Consider the following 14433-nt stretch of genomic DNA (forward strand, 5'->3'; position numbering starts at 1 on the left):
GATGGGTCTCTCGCCGTTTCTTCTACTCTGACAGTTTGAGTCAAGTAGAGATTTTTGCCATGTTCGATTGCTCGACCGTGATAAGGAAACAGTTTAAAGCACGGAAATTAGGCAATCTGATGGGAAAGATGGATTAAAGGAAACAACAAAAATGAGGAAGACTCGAGGGCACGCACGCCATGATCCATTTCGGTGAATCTGATGTCATTGCCGGAAGGTCTCAATCACGCGCCATTTGAATACTAAGGACAATTTGTAAATCAAAATGAACCTTCCACGACTTATGCCTGATGATTCATCTGCAACTGAGAATCTAACATTCCTATCGCCTGTCCAACTGAACGGAAAACATATGGCTTAGGCTATCTTTTTCATTGTTATTGGAAAAGTAGCATCTGTGAGGTCTCCTTTTTACCTTTAAACAACATCGCCAACTGCGAGGCTTCGATTGCTTTCTAAACCACTTGTTGCGCTGTAATAATATTTTGAAAGCGGACTTCATGGTAAGAGCGTGTTGAAAAGGAGCTTTTGCGCGGATAAATCGACTCCGTCAACAATTTGGCACTCTATTTTCCACGCGACAAACCATTATGCCATCGATTAGCACTCCAACGAAAAGCGACATCAAACAAACAATCGATTAATTACTTCAGTAGAACGACTTGCCGACAAAACACACCGCCTGAGGCAAGGTAAAAGACATGACCCTGATTGGAATGATCTATGACGACGAATTGGACATAAAAAATATCAACACTTTTCGAAAATTAAGCGCATGTTTGCCTGCCTTGCATTCACTGCTTTTAATAGATCAGAAATAGTTTCATCTTGATCATGAAGTTGCGAAATTTATCAGACAACAAAAATAGGTTTTTCAAAGGTCATCTGGAAAAGCATTTATAAGAAAATATCCAACATACAGCTCAGACTTCTCAGGTCATCAAGTAAGCGGAGAAAGAAAAATTACTCGCATTGCGATTTAATGATTTCACTTCTGCTTACTGTAATAATCGCCAGGAAAAATAAAACCTTATACTCACAGGAAAAGACGTGATAGCAAAACAACACTAGTGGGGTATTGCAAAAGTTGTTTTAGCGGAGTAACAGCTTGTTCAGACGTGTTGTTTTCAAATTATCGCTTTGCCAGCTGTCCGTCGCTGAATCCTTACCAGGAATTCGTCATCGCTCATGGAATTTTCTAGCCTGTCTATTTTGTCTGGCTAATTACGCTAAACACCGGAAATTTCATGCTGGAAAAATGCCCGCTGATTGGACAATCACCGGGTGATAACGTACTCGTATTCCCACGCTCCCCGGGTGAATATGGCGGTACTTTGATGACGGTCATGTTGTTCGTCATAGGAGTGTTTGCTGGTATTTCCGAACCGAGTGATGACTGTGGTATAAAATAAATCTAATTATCACGGTTAATTGATATAATCAAAAGATAGTCTTCATCATATATATCGACACATCTTGTAAAGTCGTTGCCACTTGGGACCCGACTCGGTGTGCAGTGTTTGACAAATCAGAGTTTTAAACTGTCATGATACAGGCAGGAATGCACGCAAATGGAAATCTCTCTTCTCGTGCTAACGCTTTCTCAGTTGAGTCGCTGATTTCCTCCGAGCAAGCGAACCAGCAGACGGCGCCAGGGATGGCTACAGGCCGAAAATCGCCTGACAGTTCTTGCCAAGGTTAGTGCGCGCGCTTCATAAACACAATCGGGTGGTCGCTGAAGACACACACGTTTTAACATTCCGTACGTTTATTCCTTTGCTCTCTCTTCATCTTAGATCCGGCTACCGAAGCCTTGGGTTCAATGCAAGCCATGCAGAGCCGTGTTGAAGCTACAGAGACTTTGGAAGGCGAAGAAATCACTGTAGAATTACAAATGAGAGATTTGTGGCAGCGTTTCTTTGAGCTTGGCACCGAGATGATAATTACGAAAGCCGGCAGGTAGGATAACAACTTTTTAATTCTTGATATCAATGCTGGACTTAAAAACAGATTGTCTTCAGGCTGGTGCCGAGAAAGTATATTCCTTGAGTGTCGCTGATTGTAGTAAAGAACCACGTTGCAAAAACATGACTGAAATAAGTTATTTAATAGCTAGTAACTTACCATCTGTCTATCACTGGGCGTTTCTTGAGTGCTACAAAACAGACCTGAGATTCCCTTTGAGTCAATCACTGTGAATATTCGTAGTTCTAGGTCCCGCAAGGTACATGCAAACTTCAAAGAATACAGCTTGTTGATCCTCAAGGTGCGAATGTACGGAAATAGTAGGGATTTCTCAAGGGTAAACAACTGATAAGTACCATTTAAGCTTTTCCGTTTTTTTCTCACTTGTTTCGCATCACTGTGCTGTCGAGGTGATAACAATGCGTGAGTAACGAGTTCACTTCTGTCTAAGCCCAATGTCCTGTTTTCTTTCTTTCAGTATGGCGCAAGGTGATTGAACTTCAAAAGTAACAAAATTTCAAAATTTAAAATGGCAAAATATTAAACAAGAAAGTGTTCTTCTCGGAGGACTTTATTGACTTATAGGAAAGTGATTTTTTTTTTAAAAAAAGTTACTTTTTAAACATATAATAACGCCTCATCCGAAAATATATGAGTAAGAACCGAAGCACTTTGTAGATCTCGATTTGGTATTGCTTTTAAAATTTCGGAGAAAAATAGATTATCAAAGGAAAAGGAAACGATATTTGGCGTCCAATTTAATCATTCCAACGAGTTAACTAAAAAGATATCAATGACACTGGCTTATATTATGGAATCTTCGCAACTGAATATTCACTGGCGTGTTCCGTGGTTGTTTTTTGTAAGGTAGAGAAACACAAATCGAGAAACGCTTCTTTAAAGAATACGTAAAACTTTCAATTTTCCGATTCCGCCGCCACGAGGCAGTGCAAGTTGCCCAGGACTGATCCGCGTTTATTCGTCGGCCGATTGCTTTCTCTGTCGGGGGTTTGAACAATCTGGTTTTTTCCTGAAATCGTTCCAATTGTCGGTCTCTATTGTTCTGTAGTACAGACTTGAAGATTGTCATCTCCCGCTGGAAAACTCTTTATTAAAAGTACTTATCGTATCAAGAACGGCTTCTAACCAAAAAAATCGCTTCCTAATTCTCTTGGGTACCATGCACAAATCAATCAACATTTCTATTTTTACGCTCTCTTATCAGTAGAAATGATTTAATGAAATGATTGGGGTACTTCGCACCTCAAAAAAGCTGCCCCCTTTCAAACCTCGTAGTGATAACCTTTAATAAAACTATTGTGTGACTGAAATATTTCACGTCTAATGAACTTCGAGATTACCGCGTTACAATACTATGTCGATTTCCAACCTCGCCCTTATCATTAAACGCGAAAAACATTGATTATTACCAAGAAATACAGCCACAACTTGCATCCAATTAATTAGGCCGATTCATTTTGAAGGTTATCCGCAATATAACAGTTAAAGAACACGACAAGCTAGCAAACAGAAAGACATTTTGGTAATTACGTGGGTTGTAAGGTCGAGAGCCTAATTATAAGACGACCACAAGTTGACAAAAATTTCAATATTAGACGTATAAAGTTATTAAAGCAATTACTATGTGCACCTCTTTGCTCTTTAATAGTTGTCGTACCTCCCTTTAAAACCAGATATTTCTCCAGTATTTCATTTTGTTGTGAGAGTCTGGTGGTAAATCAACACAATAATTACAGTTAACGTCGAACCTCTGAGTGGCCCATGCCTTACCGTAAGTGGACCCCTTACCAAAGCGGGCTTCAGACTTGCTATCCAGCTACATACAAACACTACATTGATGAATGTCCGCATAAGATGACACCTCGTGAACACCGAGTCCTAGTCCCAGCCACATACAAAGGCTATTTTTCAATCTTCTATTGGTGGACACCGCTCCTAAGTAGACACCCGGTCATGGTTCCAATGACCTACAAACACCACATTTTCAACCTCCAACAAGTGGACCTTTCCCAGTCAGCCATAAATATTCCGGCCACATACAAGCAACACATTTTCAACTTTCCATATATAAGCGGATATCAATGCTAAGCTCTTGATATTGTCCCGCGTGTGCCCACTTACAGAAAGGTTATTGTATTACAGTATCAGATCCAGACTAAATTGAAATCCACCTTGAGGACAGATTTCTCGGTGTCGCAATCCGTTTTGGATTTCATGTTTTATTGCGAAATCTTAAATCCGGATTTCAAAATCTAAATCCAGATTTCCCAATCGAATGCACCCTTAAAGGGACAATATCACGCTATTTTTAGCAACACATTGAAAATCGAAAAGACGCTATTCGGTTGATAGCAGCCAAGATATAATGACCAAAATTCCATCAAACGACTATCAGAATGCCAAGAAACTATCCACGGATATTTTCGCCGGCAGATGACCAAAATAAGAATGGGTTCAAATTTGAAAACGTCGGGCCGACGTTTTCAATATTCGCTGTCGTAACGCACCAAAAGTCGGTTGTACTATATTTTGGTTCAGCCTTTCATCTCGGCAGAATTACTATTAATATATCTTTAAATTAGCGATTTAGAAATTAATTGTAACACAGTGTTCATAGTTTAAATTTAGTGAATTTTTGCCCAAAATCATGACTATTTCCCATGATACTGCCCCTTTAAATGTATTTCTAGGAAATCACACAAGTATTCTTTTTAGTAGTAGAATATTACAGTATCCTATCGTATCGTACACCTGCACTGATTCTCAAATGATGAAACCTCCGGCGCGTTTACCAAAAGCCCGAAACAAATGTCACGTTCCTACAAAACGTTATGTTGATGGTGGCCATTTTCATCAGCTGACTTTGCCGCCTCTTTTGACCTCTTTTCCGCTGGAATTAAATTGTGTGCTTTCAGTTAATGTTATTGGTCAACGGTAACAACTGTACTTTTCACTTAAGTGCAAGTCATTTTCCCGTTGATATGGATGTCAGCTTTCTACGTTTTCTTCACTGTAGTACATGTAGTAACAGGTGTCCCATATTACAAAAAAAAAAATAGCCTCTGTTTTGATATACGTACGCGAGAAAAGCTTTGTTACGCGAAACCTATACTAATATGACAAAAACGTAAAGCAAGACTATTCTAGAGCAAGCAACTCCTCCGACGATTTCGAAATCTGAGTCTTTAATTAGTGCAAGAGATCAACTATAGGCAGTTCGAGTTTCCACTTAATTTTCTCACGTGAGTTCAGAGAGTTCAGGAGTGTTTTTCTAGTCTAATGACACGAGATACCCCTGAGAAAAAGCTATTATTAGCCTCATAGTAAGTAACGTTTTTCTCTGTTGTTAATTTTTGGGCCGCAGGCTTGTTGCTGATCGTCCAAAGGCTATCGGTATTACTAAGCCACAGCCCTCGACAAACAAAGACGATTTTTTGCATGTATTATTTGCCAATACCTCGATGCTCGTTTTCTTCATAAAGTTTTGAAAATGAGCTCATTTGACTGTAACAAGACAGAACCAGTAACAAAGCCATAATTGAGAATAATATATTATTCTAGAAAGTCATACAGGCACACTCGGAGAAAAGAAATCCGAGTGCTCCTATCAGGAGTCGTTCGTTATCTTAGGTTCGACTCCTAATAGGAGCACTCGGATTTCTTTTCTTCGAGTATGCCTGTGTCACTTTCTAGAATAACAATCATTCTCATTCATTCACCAGGCTTGAAATATACCATCACATTTATTTTTATAAAGCTATAATTTTCTCTTACTTTCCCGAACTCAACAGAGAAAAAAATAATCCCTAGCAACAATGTCAACAGTGAACTTATTTCCCCTCCTCTTTTCTAGGCGTATGTTCCCTGCTATTCGTGTCAAGGTGTCGGGATTGGATCCAAAGAGCTGCTACATGCTCATGATGGACGTAGTGCCTCTGGACAACAAGCGATACAGGTAAACGAATGTCTTCCAACACGTGGTCAAGTCAACTCACCTTTATTTAGGAAGGGTGGCCATTTTAGCACTAGAACGGAACCAATAGACAGGGCCGTACCTAGGATTTTTTTTTTTTGGGGGGGGGGGGGGGGGGCAAACCCCGTATACAGACAGGATTTCTAGTTGGAAATGTTTGTTTTCACCCCTACTCAGAAAGTTGCCTCTAAGACCTTTAAAAAACACACTGAATTCACATTGAAGGGAAATTTTTTCCAGTTAATTAGTCGATTTTCTTGTGATTTCGGACCAATATAGCTAAAGAAATAGCTCAGCAAACTCAAACACTATGTTGGAAAAAAAATCAGTTTTGCACGTTGCTCCCCCCTCCCCCCCCCCCCCCCACTATGTACGACCCTGACAGAGGCGCTTTTGCTACTGTGTACATGATCTCGCATCTCGCGATGGTCCGAGAAAGTCGGTTTTTTTTTAACTGAGGGCCTGCTAAAACAGAGATATTTTTGCGCGCTTTATAACTACGCGGGAAAAGCAAAGAAGATCTTAGCACGGGGCATTGGAATCCGAAAATAAAATTGGGGATAACCGCGCATTTTGCAGAGATAATTGAGCCCAAATTTGGGGAGAATGCCGCAAGTTTTGTATTTTAGCACTTTTTAAAATTACTATCAACTGAAAAGCGCGTGGTTACTCGCAATTTTCTTTTTGGATTCCAATAGCCCTTGCTAAGATGTGCTTTTCCCGCATAGTCATGAACTGTGCAAAAATACTTCTGCTCTGTTAGGAGGCACTGTCCTTAAGTGGGTTAAACAGGAACTCTATTCTCTCAGCACATCTCAAGTAAAGAGAAGGCGTGGTAGTGTAAAGGTAAGAGTGTCGAACGCTTGAGTGGAAGGAAAGAAGTTCGTTGATTGATTGAGATTGGGTCAATTTTGTATCGTCTTCTTAGAAGAGAGACTTTATCCAACGTTCTCTTTTTTTTTTTTTTTTACTATAACCAATTGTATAAATGGGTACTTTGCGGGAACTGATAAGTGGTAAAAGGGCTTATGGTTTTTGTTGCATTGTAGAGAGGACACAAATTATTATCTATCGTCTCCATCGAGTAGCTAGGCGAGGCCATGCCACACAAATATGACAAGAGTACGCGTCAGGGGGATAGCAAAATTTAACAATTTTTCGTGGTTGTGTTTTAATAATACAATTCTTCCACTCACGCTTGTTGGATACGAGATGATTATAGCCAGCTCGTATCCAAGGCGCGCTCGTTAAGTACATGTAGAGAGATGCAATATTTTAGACTGACTTGCGTACTGCCCTTTGTGGCCAGAGGCACACAGGGAGAGAGATGTAATATTGTAGAGAGATAGTTATAATAGGTATTGTTGCTAGTAGATATTTAATGCATTTCCCTAAAGGACAAATTTGGCTACCTCTCAAATAATCTACCCTGCGCCACATACGGAATTAACCGTCGGCAATCAGGGAACTTAAGCACACGTTTTTGATCCACGGACGGCAACCGGAAATTGAATTTTTTTGGAGCGTTTTCACGCCATCGCGTTTGTAAGTTTTAAAAACGTTAAGCCACAGTCATCAACAAGAGCTTTTCGTGTCCGTGGTAAGGCACAAAACCACACCAAAAAAGGAAACATTCGACTTCCGGTTGCCGTCCGTGGCTCACGAACGTCTGTGCTAAAGCTCCCTATTATCTTTCTGATCAGGTACGCGTATCACAGTTCCAAGTGGGTAGTGGCAGGAAATGCCGACGCACCAATGCCGGGCCGCGTGTACATTCATCCTGATTCTCCCGCGCTTGGCGAGGATTGGATGAGACAAGTGGTGTCATTCGACAAAGTTAAACTGACCAATAACGAGCTTGATCAACAAGGACACGTGAGTAATATTGATGGTTTTCCTATATTGGTAGCTTAAAAGAAAAAAACTGAACTCTAACATTCAGTGTTACATACCTACGAAAAGTGTCACAATTCCATCAATTCTAGAACGTTGTCGACCTTTTTCTAAAAGTTTTAAAGAGTGAGCAATATAAAAACAAAGTATTCGTACAAAATAGGTTTTCACAAATCTTCCTTATCACACGAGCTACTGCCAACGTCTTATCCTATAGTTCTAGTTCGTTCGTTCGTTCATTCGTTCGTTCGTTCACTCGTTCATTCACTGTTTCATCCACAGTTCAAATGTATGAATTGTTAATTTTTATTCCTGTTCTTTTTGTGTGTAGATTATCCTGCACTCCATGCACAAATATCAGCCCAGAATCCACATCATAAAGAAGAAAGACCCCTCTGACACAGTAGCTATTGACATGGACAGATCATCTGCATTGAAAAAGACCTTCGTGTTCCCTGACACCATTTTTACCACAGTAACCGCCTACCAAAATCAACAGGTACCACGTAATTACAAATTTCTTTCCCCTCTGAGGTTTAGATTGAAGACGCCAAAATGCCCTGAAAAACACGTTGATCTGGTTAAAAGAATATTTGGCAATCGCTGTTGTTGTTTTCGAGATAACGAAGGATTTGTAGTGACCAAGGCCAAGAACTCCTGCAAGTGTTTGTTATCAACATTAAGACATGAGAAAAATGAGTCTTTTCCTCAAACTAGCTTCAATGCCTGAAGAAGTAGTAATAGAATCTCAAAATAACTTTTTTCGGAGGCGCTCAACGAAAATATTTAATAAGCAAAATACTTAAAAAGTTGTCTCCTGTGTTCTAAGATTTTGTCTTTTATTTTATTTAGATAAGAACAATTTTAAGGTTGTATTGAATGATTCACCATTCACAATGACTTTATGGTTTAAACTTTGTGTTACATTAAAACCGAGCCTACAATTGAAAAGAAAACAACAATGAATGTACCAGCATGTTCAGTTAACCCGTTTGTGTAGTAGAGTACGGTTACCGCGAATCAGTTCATCAGTGACTCATCGGTAACTTCCAATTTGCAATATATCAGTCTCTAACAAGGTTTGATCACAGGAGGATGAACGATTTCAACCTCTGTTTTTCCCATCGCATAAATATTGACCTGTGTGTGGGCAGCTACCGTGTAAACACGTTTTGCCATATGCTTCTTTATTTACGGAACTTACCGAGGCTTAATGTGGAAATCATCATCTTTACCTCAGTTTACCTTTCGTGTCGCACTTTCCCTTTTTCCAGCTAAATGACTTCTGGTATTGTCATCAATTACATGTTAAGTTGGTCATTAAAAGTTTCAAAAATGTGGTGAAAGCATTAGAACAACAACTCTAAGCCAGTCCGACAGGAAGTTTTCCTTTGTAGAGGCGCTAACAGGATGTTTTTATAATTCGCTCTCGGTAAACACATCGCGGTCGGAATCGTTAAAGCTTCCGACGGCACATTATCGTCTCGTTTACTCGCTGATTAGCTACCTAATCGATATACCGATAGTAAAAACGGTTCCTTTGAACTCGGAAGCGTTTCACATCAGCTCATTTAATGACCGCAATTAGAACTCATATGCCTGCTCGAGTAACCATCGAAATGTTGTTATGTTAAACGCGAAAGTTTCCTTCAAGAAAACACGCCTCGACGTTCTGATTGATCTCAATAAATTGGAAAGCGATAGAGCTTCTCTCAGAAAGCCTTTAGTTTTATAAATGTTATAAAATCCGTGTTATAAGAAGCTCTTTTATGTATTCCTTCTCCTGAAATAGTTTTAAATAACAATATCCCAAATATGCGGGTATTTGTGGGCCAGTTGTACTCATGCGCAATTGTTACAGTCAAATTCTCATATGAGTGAACACATTTTTCTTCATCAAAATTAAACACCTATTTCTTTGTTATTAAAGTGGTGTTGTCACAAGAATTTTGCTGTGTTTTGGTCAAAACTTCCCAGATTTGTGACAAAGTACATTTGTTTAAACATGAAATTGCTCTTAAAGCACCAAGAAGAAAATATCAAATGATTTCTTGAAGAAAGAACAAGCCATCAGTATTTAGCCATTGTTCCCAGCACAAAAGTGAAACACCTTGAAAAAATTAGCCAGTTATGTCAAATTACAATCCATTTCCATCCAGGCGACACACGGCCAATTAAAAGTTTATACTAGTTCCTGTGTCCTGTGCACTATTGAATCGAAGTAAATTATTTTAACCTTTGCATTATTACAAATACGTTTTCGGTCATCCTACGTAACACTAACATTAATTTTCTAGGGTGATTAGGAATGCTCCAAAATTCAGTGAGTCTTTATTATCAAACTGCCAATAGCTTACGAACAGACTCCCAACTGGGTCACAGGGCGAAGAGAAAAATCCTCGAGATCGCTCTTGGGGCAAGAACCTTAAGTTTCTTCCTTCTCCCATTCTTCGCCGTATATTCCACTTGGGAGCCTGTTCACATGCTAGTAATGTGGAGCTTAAGCAACGAGTACGGCGACGGCGACGGCAACGACAACGACAACGCCGAAAGGCAATAGGTTTAATGAGCAAAAACAATTGCTCTGTACGTGCGTTCTGAATTTTGGTACATTTCTTTGCCGTCCTCTGCAAAACACCAATGTGAAATGACCACATTTACATGTAAGGTTTTGTGGAGAACGTGAACACACGACGGTGAATTTTTCATTTTCTTTCTTAACTTGTACGCGACTCCTACTAATTTGGTTGCTGGATAGTTCGCCATTTTTGTAAAAGTTGAGCGAGTTGAAGTAATCGCGAAGTAGCACAAATGAAATAAAGATATATTTTCGGGTGACGTTTTCGTTGCCGTTGCCGTCGTCGTTGCTTAAGCTCCCTGATCATTGTACTCCAACTCAGAAATGAAACTAGAATGCCGTAATACTGAGACCACGCTCAAAATTTAAACTTGATGCTTTATTTCAGATAACTCGGTTGAAGATCGACAGTAATCCCTTTGCAAAAGGATTCAGAGACTCTGGAAGAGTAAGGTTAGTATTAAACTACAAAACATGCGCAGTGCGATTTGTCATCCTTACACTCATTAGTCTACCATACATTCTTGTTATTCAACACACTTGTAAAACTGCCCAAATATGGTCATGTACTGAATATTCGTCTTCCATAGTCAACAGATATCCTGCGATACACGTTCTAAGTTTCGTATGTCGGGGAGAAAAATTGCAGAATGAAGGTTTTCCCCAGCTTTTCCGGTGTGCAATGAAACTGCTTTGTTATCAGTGTCAGTGTTGAATAATAAAACAATTATTCTGCTCAATCTTGCGGAATATTAGCCTCCCACGCAGTCGTTTTTAGGGGAGTCGTATTTGTGGGGAGGAGGTAATACGAGTCCCCTAAGAACGACTGCTGAATCATTGGCTTTGACATAAGATTCAAGCAAGTGGACAAAAATCCGAAAGCAGCTTTTATCAAGGAAACGATTTTGAACTGTGTTTTAACTAAACAGCTTTTAAACGTATTTAAACCTTGGTGTGAATGGGGCATAAGTTGGGGCAAATTGCAAACCATTTTGTCGACCAATCACAGGAAAGCGAACATATTTGAAGGATGATTTAACTTGATATATTTCAATACTTCTAAAGTTTGATTTAAACTCTAAAAACAACAACGATGAAAAATAAAAAAAACAAACAAACATAAAACCAAACAAAACAATACAAACAAGGCAAATAACATAAATGACTGCGAAGTGTACGAAAAATCATATACTTGAACTACAGATGAAAAACGCATTAATGTGTTAGTCACATAATGGTTTCTTTTTTTCTATAGGACACGTACGAGCTTAAGCTAAAAGTCCTTATCAAGTTCCAGTTAATAGCCCTTCAATTATACTGAAAATCTCTTTAATATGTCTCACTAATCTCTCTAAATAGGATGTTCACGTTTCCTTTTTGTAGGGTTAATGCAATCACAAATATAATATCAGCCGCTTTATGAAGCTGTTTAGAAACTAATCTTTTTAATTTTCAGAGATCCCATGGAAGAGATTATGCAAGCCTATTCCTCGGCTTACTACCGACCCACGGGAAGAGCTTTGGTCTGCTCGAATTTCGGAAGAGATGAACAACTAAGTCCAGGTAAGTAGGACCAATTTTGCGCTGTTCAAGCCCAGAAAAACTGGTAAAAATTGCATTAGGCTTTTGTTCATTATGCTCGCATTTTATCTAGCATTTTAGTGTCTTATAAAAGTATAAGTATATTTAAGACAATATGGAAGTTAGAAGTCGATAAGGATTTTTAAAATTCAAACGCCATGTATTATGCAGTCGAGCTTTAATAGCCTAGTAGAGAATGAGATACAGGTAAGTGGCATTTTAAAAGTTTGAAGAGTCAAAGACGGTGAAGTTTGGATGATTTTCTGTATTAACTTGTTCGGTCTATTCATTTTACTGGCCGTAAAATTAATAGAATGAAAATGTGGGGCTGAGCGTTATGCGAGCATTTTGGTGACTTTTTTTAAAGGGTATACCGAGGATTTCAGTTGGAAAAATGGAGCACCAAAAGCATTTAAATGTTCAAAAGCCTACAAAAATCGTAGTAAATCTGCCAAATAGCTACTCAAACAACAAATAATAGACTTTACTTTGAGAGGTGAATGTATGGCATGACCTAAAAAGCGAAAATAGTGCGAATTCAGTTCTTAATCGTACTAATCTGCTATTTACTAATCAGGTTTAAGATATCATAACCGCGTGACGTTGTTTTAGACGCAAATGATTGAAAGTGCAATAACTTGCTAGCCTTGACTTTTGCTCCACTATCCGAAATCAATTGAGTGATACTCGGAAAGTAACTGATGTTTCTGTCTGTGGATGAAATCCTTAAGGGTGGGAAACCTAATATAAGCTACTGAGCAGTTCATGCCGACTCTTTATTTTGATTTTTATGGTCTTTTCTCTTTCTTCTTCCTTTTTTAAATGGCTGGAAGAGGGGTGGGATTTCTGCAACTTAATATTGCGATTTAACACACTCAAATTTTTGAGGGCACAAAAAGTTTGTTGCTGTAGTGATTTGCACTTCAGATGAAATTTATTTCTGACGTAAATACGAGCCAAATATGACTATGAATATGAAGTGTAGTTAATGAGCCTAACACAGCATTTGTTTTCACTATCGCAGACCAAGCAACTTGCTCCCAGCACGTGACGGTACCATCTCCTTATCAAAACGTTCCCATCAGTCCCAGCATGCCGCCTCAGACGCCAACGTGTCATTCAAATACGCCTTTCACCGCCTTTAACGGTCATGCGTGTCTATCTTCCATTCCGCACGGCGCCGTGGTACCCAATCAATATCATATGACCCCTTACTGCGCAGCTGCGGATACATACGGGACTTTTAGCCACGTGTTTCATTCAGCGGTGTCGCCGTTTACTCCATGCGCGGTCAATGGTGTAGTCAGCCAATCAGATACCGTCTTACCCATGAGCCCGATTGTCAGTCATCAGGCGAATGGATTTCAAGGCAACAACTACGTTCCTACGCATGCGTTCACAGCGCATATTGGGTGATTGCAAAACATTACTGTTGGCTTGCAGTTCGTTAATTTTATCTCGTTCTCGTTACAAAACAATACTGACATCAAACGTTTTACCTAAGGCACATGATTATTTTATTGCGAGACTAGTTGTGTAAATAATATGGCATAGTTTTTACCTGTACAGTACAAATGATAGACTCGTGCAGTTAATGAAACCCGGTCTTGGACGTATTTTCAGTATCACACGTACCAGCACGAATTCATCTGTAAATATGATAGCGATTCTGTCGTGATGCAAGCAAAATAAAATCCTTTTTCTGTTATTTATCTTCTTGTTGAAGAGATATGAAATACTTTTCAAAACACAAAAAGCCTATATTAAAATAGCACATACATATTTTATAATTATTATATCACTAATACAGAAATCCTCATGAGTAATGCAACAGTCATTTCCAACAATTCAGTAAAAACCAATAATTAACTGTGCTTGCAAGGACCACCGCGACAAAATAGAAGTACCAGATCCTGCAGTAGTAAAGGTTCTAATCAACAAAAAATTGTAGAACAAATAATCTGAAAAAGAGCAAGTCTGATTTCACGGCCAGGGGAGTATATTTTTCCAATATTTCGAGAGGCAAAGGCTTTCTTCTTCAGGGTATGTTTGAGAGTGGCTCTGTGGCAAAAGGCGTTACAATTTAAATCGATCCTCAACCCCCGCCCCCCCGACCCCTCACCGTTTTCCCCTTCTTGGCAGTGCCAAGAGGTGAAAATCATGATGCCACCATATTAAAATACCCCTGGGGTTGACTAATGCCCGAGGAACAATGTGGAAAAATGGTGCAGAACACTTGTTACTAAGTATAAGGACAGAAGAACGTGCAGAAAACTGAAGCATACGCACAAGTTAGAACTAGTAATAGTAATCACATATTAAAAAGTGCGGTCAACATAAGAGTTTGCATGTTGAAGAGAGGGTGGGTGTGGGTGAACTCTTCACGTGAAAATGAGGCCAGATTCTTGCATCAATACGAGGT

At 39.3% G+C, this 14433-nt stretch overlaps 1 protein-coding gene across 1 annotated transcript; it reads left to right on the plus strand.

The window, feature by feature from the left end:
* The first annotated feature begins 956 nt into the window (after positions 1–956).
* On the plus strand, positions 957–13719 carry LOC146483765 (T-box transcription factor TBX15-like). Its single transcript, XM_085105908.1, has 8 exons — positions 957–1697; positions 1797–1959; positions 5840–5941; positions 7663–7834; positions 8184–8351; positions 10819–10883; positions 11887–11993; positions 13036–13719. The coding sequence occupies exons 1-8, from the start codon at positions 1547–1549 to the stop codon at positions 13425–13427; spliced, it is 1320 nt and encodes a 439-aa protein (XP_084962034.1). The 5' UTR covers positions 957–1546; the 3' UTR covers positions 13428–13719.
* The last annotated feature ends 714 nt before the right edge of the window (positions 13720–14433 follow it).

The sequence above is a fragment of the Pavona decussata genome, unplaced genomic scaffold (genome assembly GCF_977016875.1).
Source record: "Pavona decussata unplaced genomic scaffold, jaPavDecu1.1 SCAFFOLD_38, whole genome shotgun sequence".
Lineage (NCBI taxonomy): Eukaryota > Metazoa > Cnidaria > Anthozoa > Scleractinia > Agariciidae > Pavona > Pavona decussata.

What these genes read in the sequence shown, in the direction of transcription:
- LOC146483765 (XM_085105908.1), top strand. Translation starts at nt 1,547, where the DNA reads ATGATACAGGCAGGAATGCACGCAAATGGAAATCTCTCTTCTCGTGCT. An exon ending in GCCTGACAGTTCTTGCCAAG is followed by an intron (nt 1,698 to 1,796) that starts GTTAGTGCGCGC and finishes TCTTCATCTTAG; the next exon opens with ATCCGGCTACCGAAGCCTTG. An exon ending in AGCTTGATCAACAAGGACAC is followed by an intron (nt 7,835 to 8,183) that starts GTGAGTAATATT and finishes TTTTGTGTGTAG; the next exon opens with ATTATCCTGCACTCCATGCA.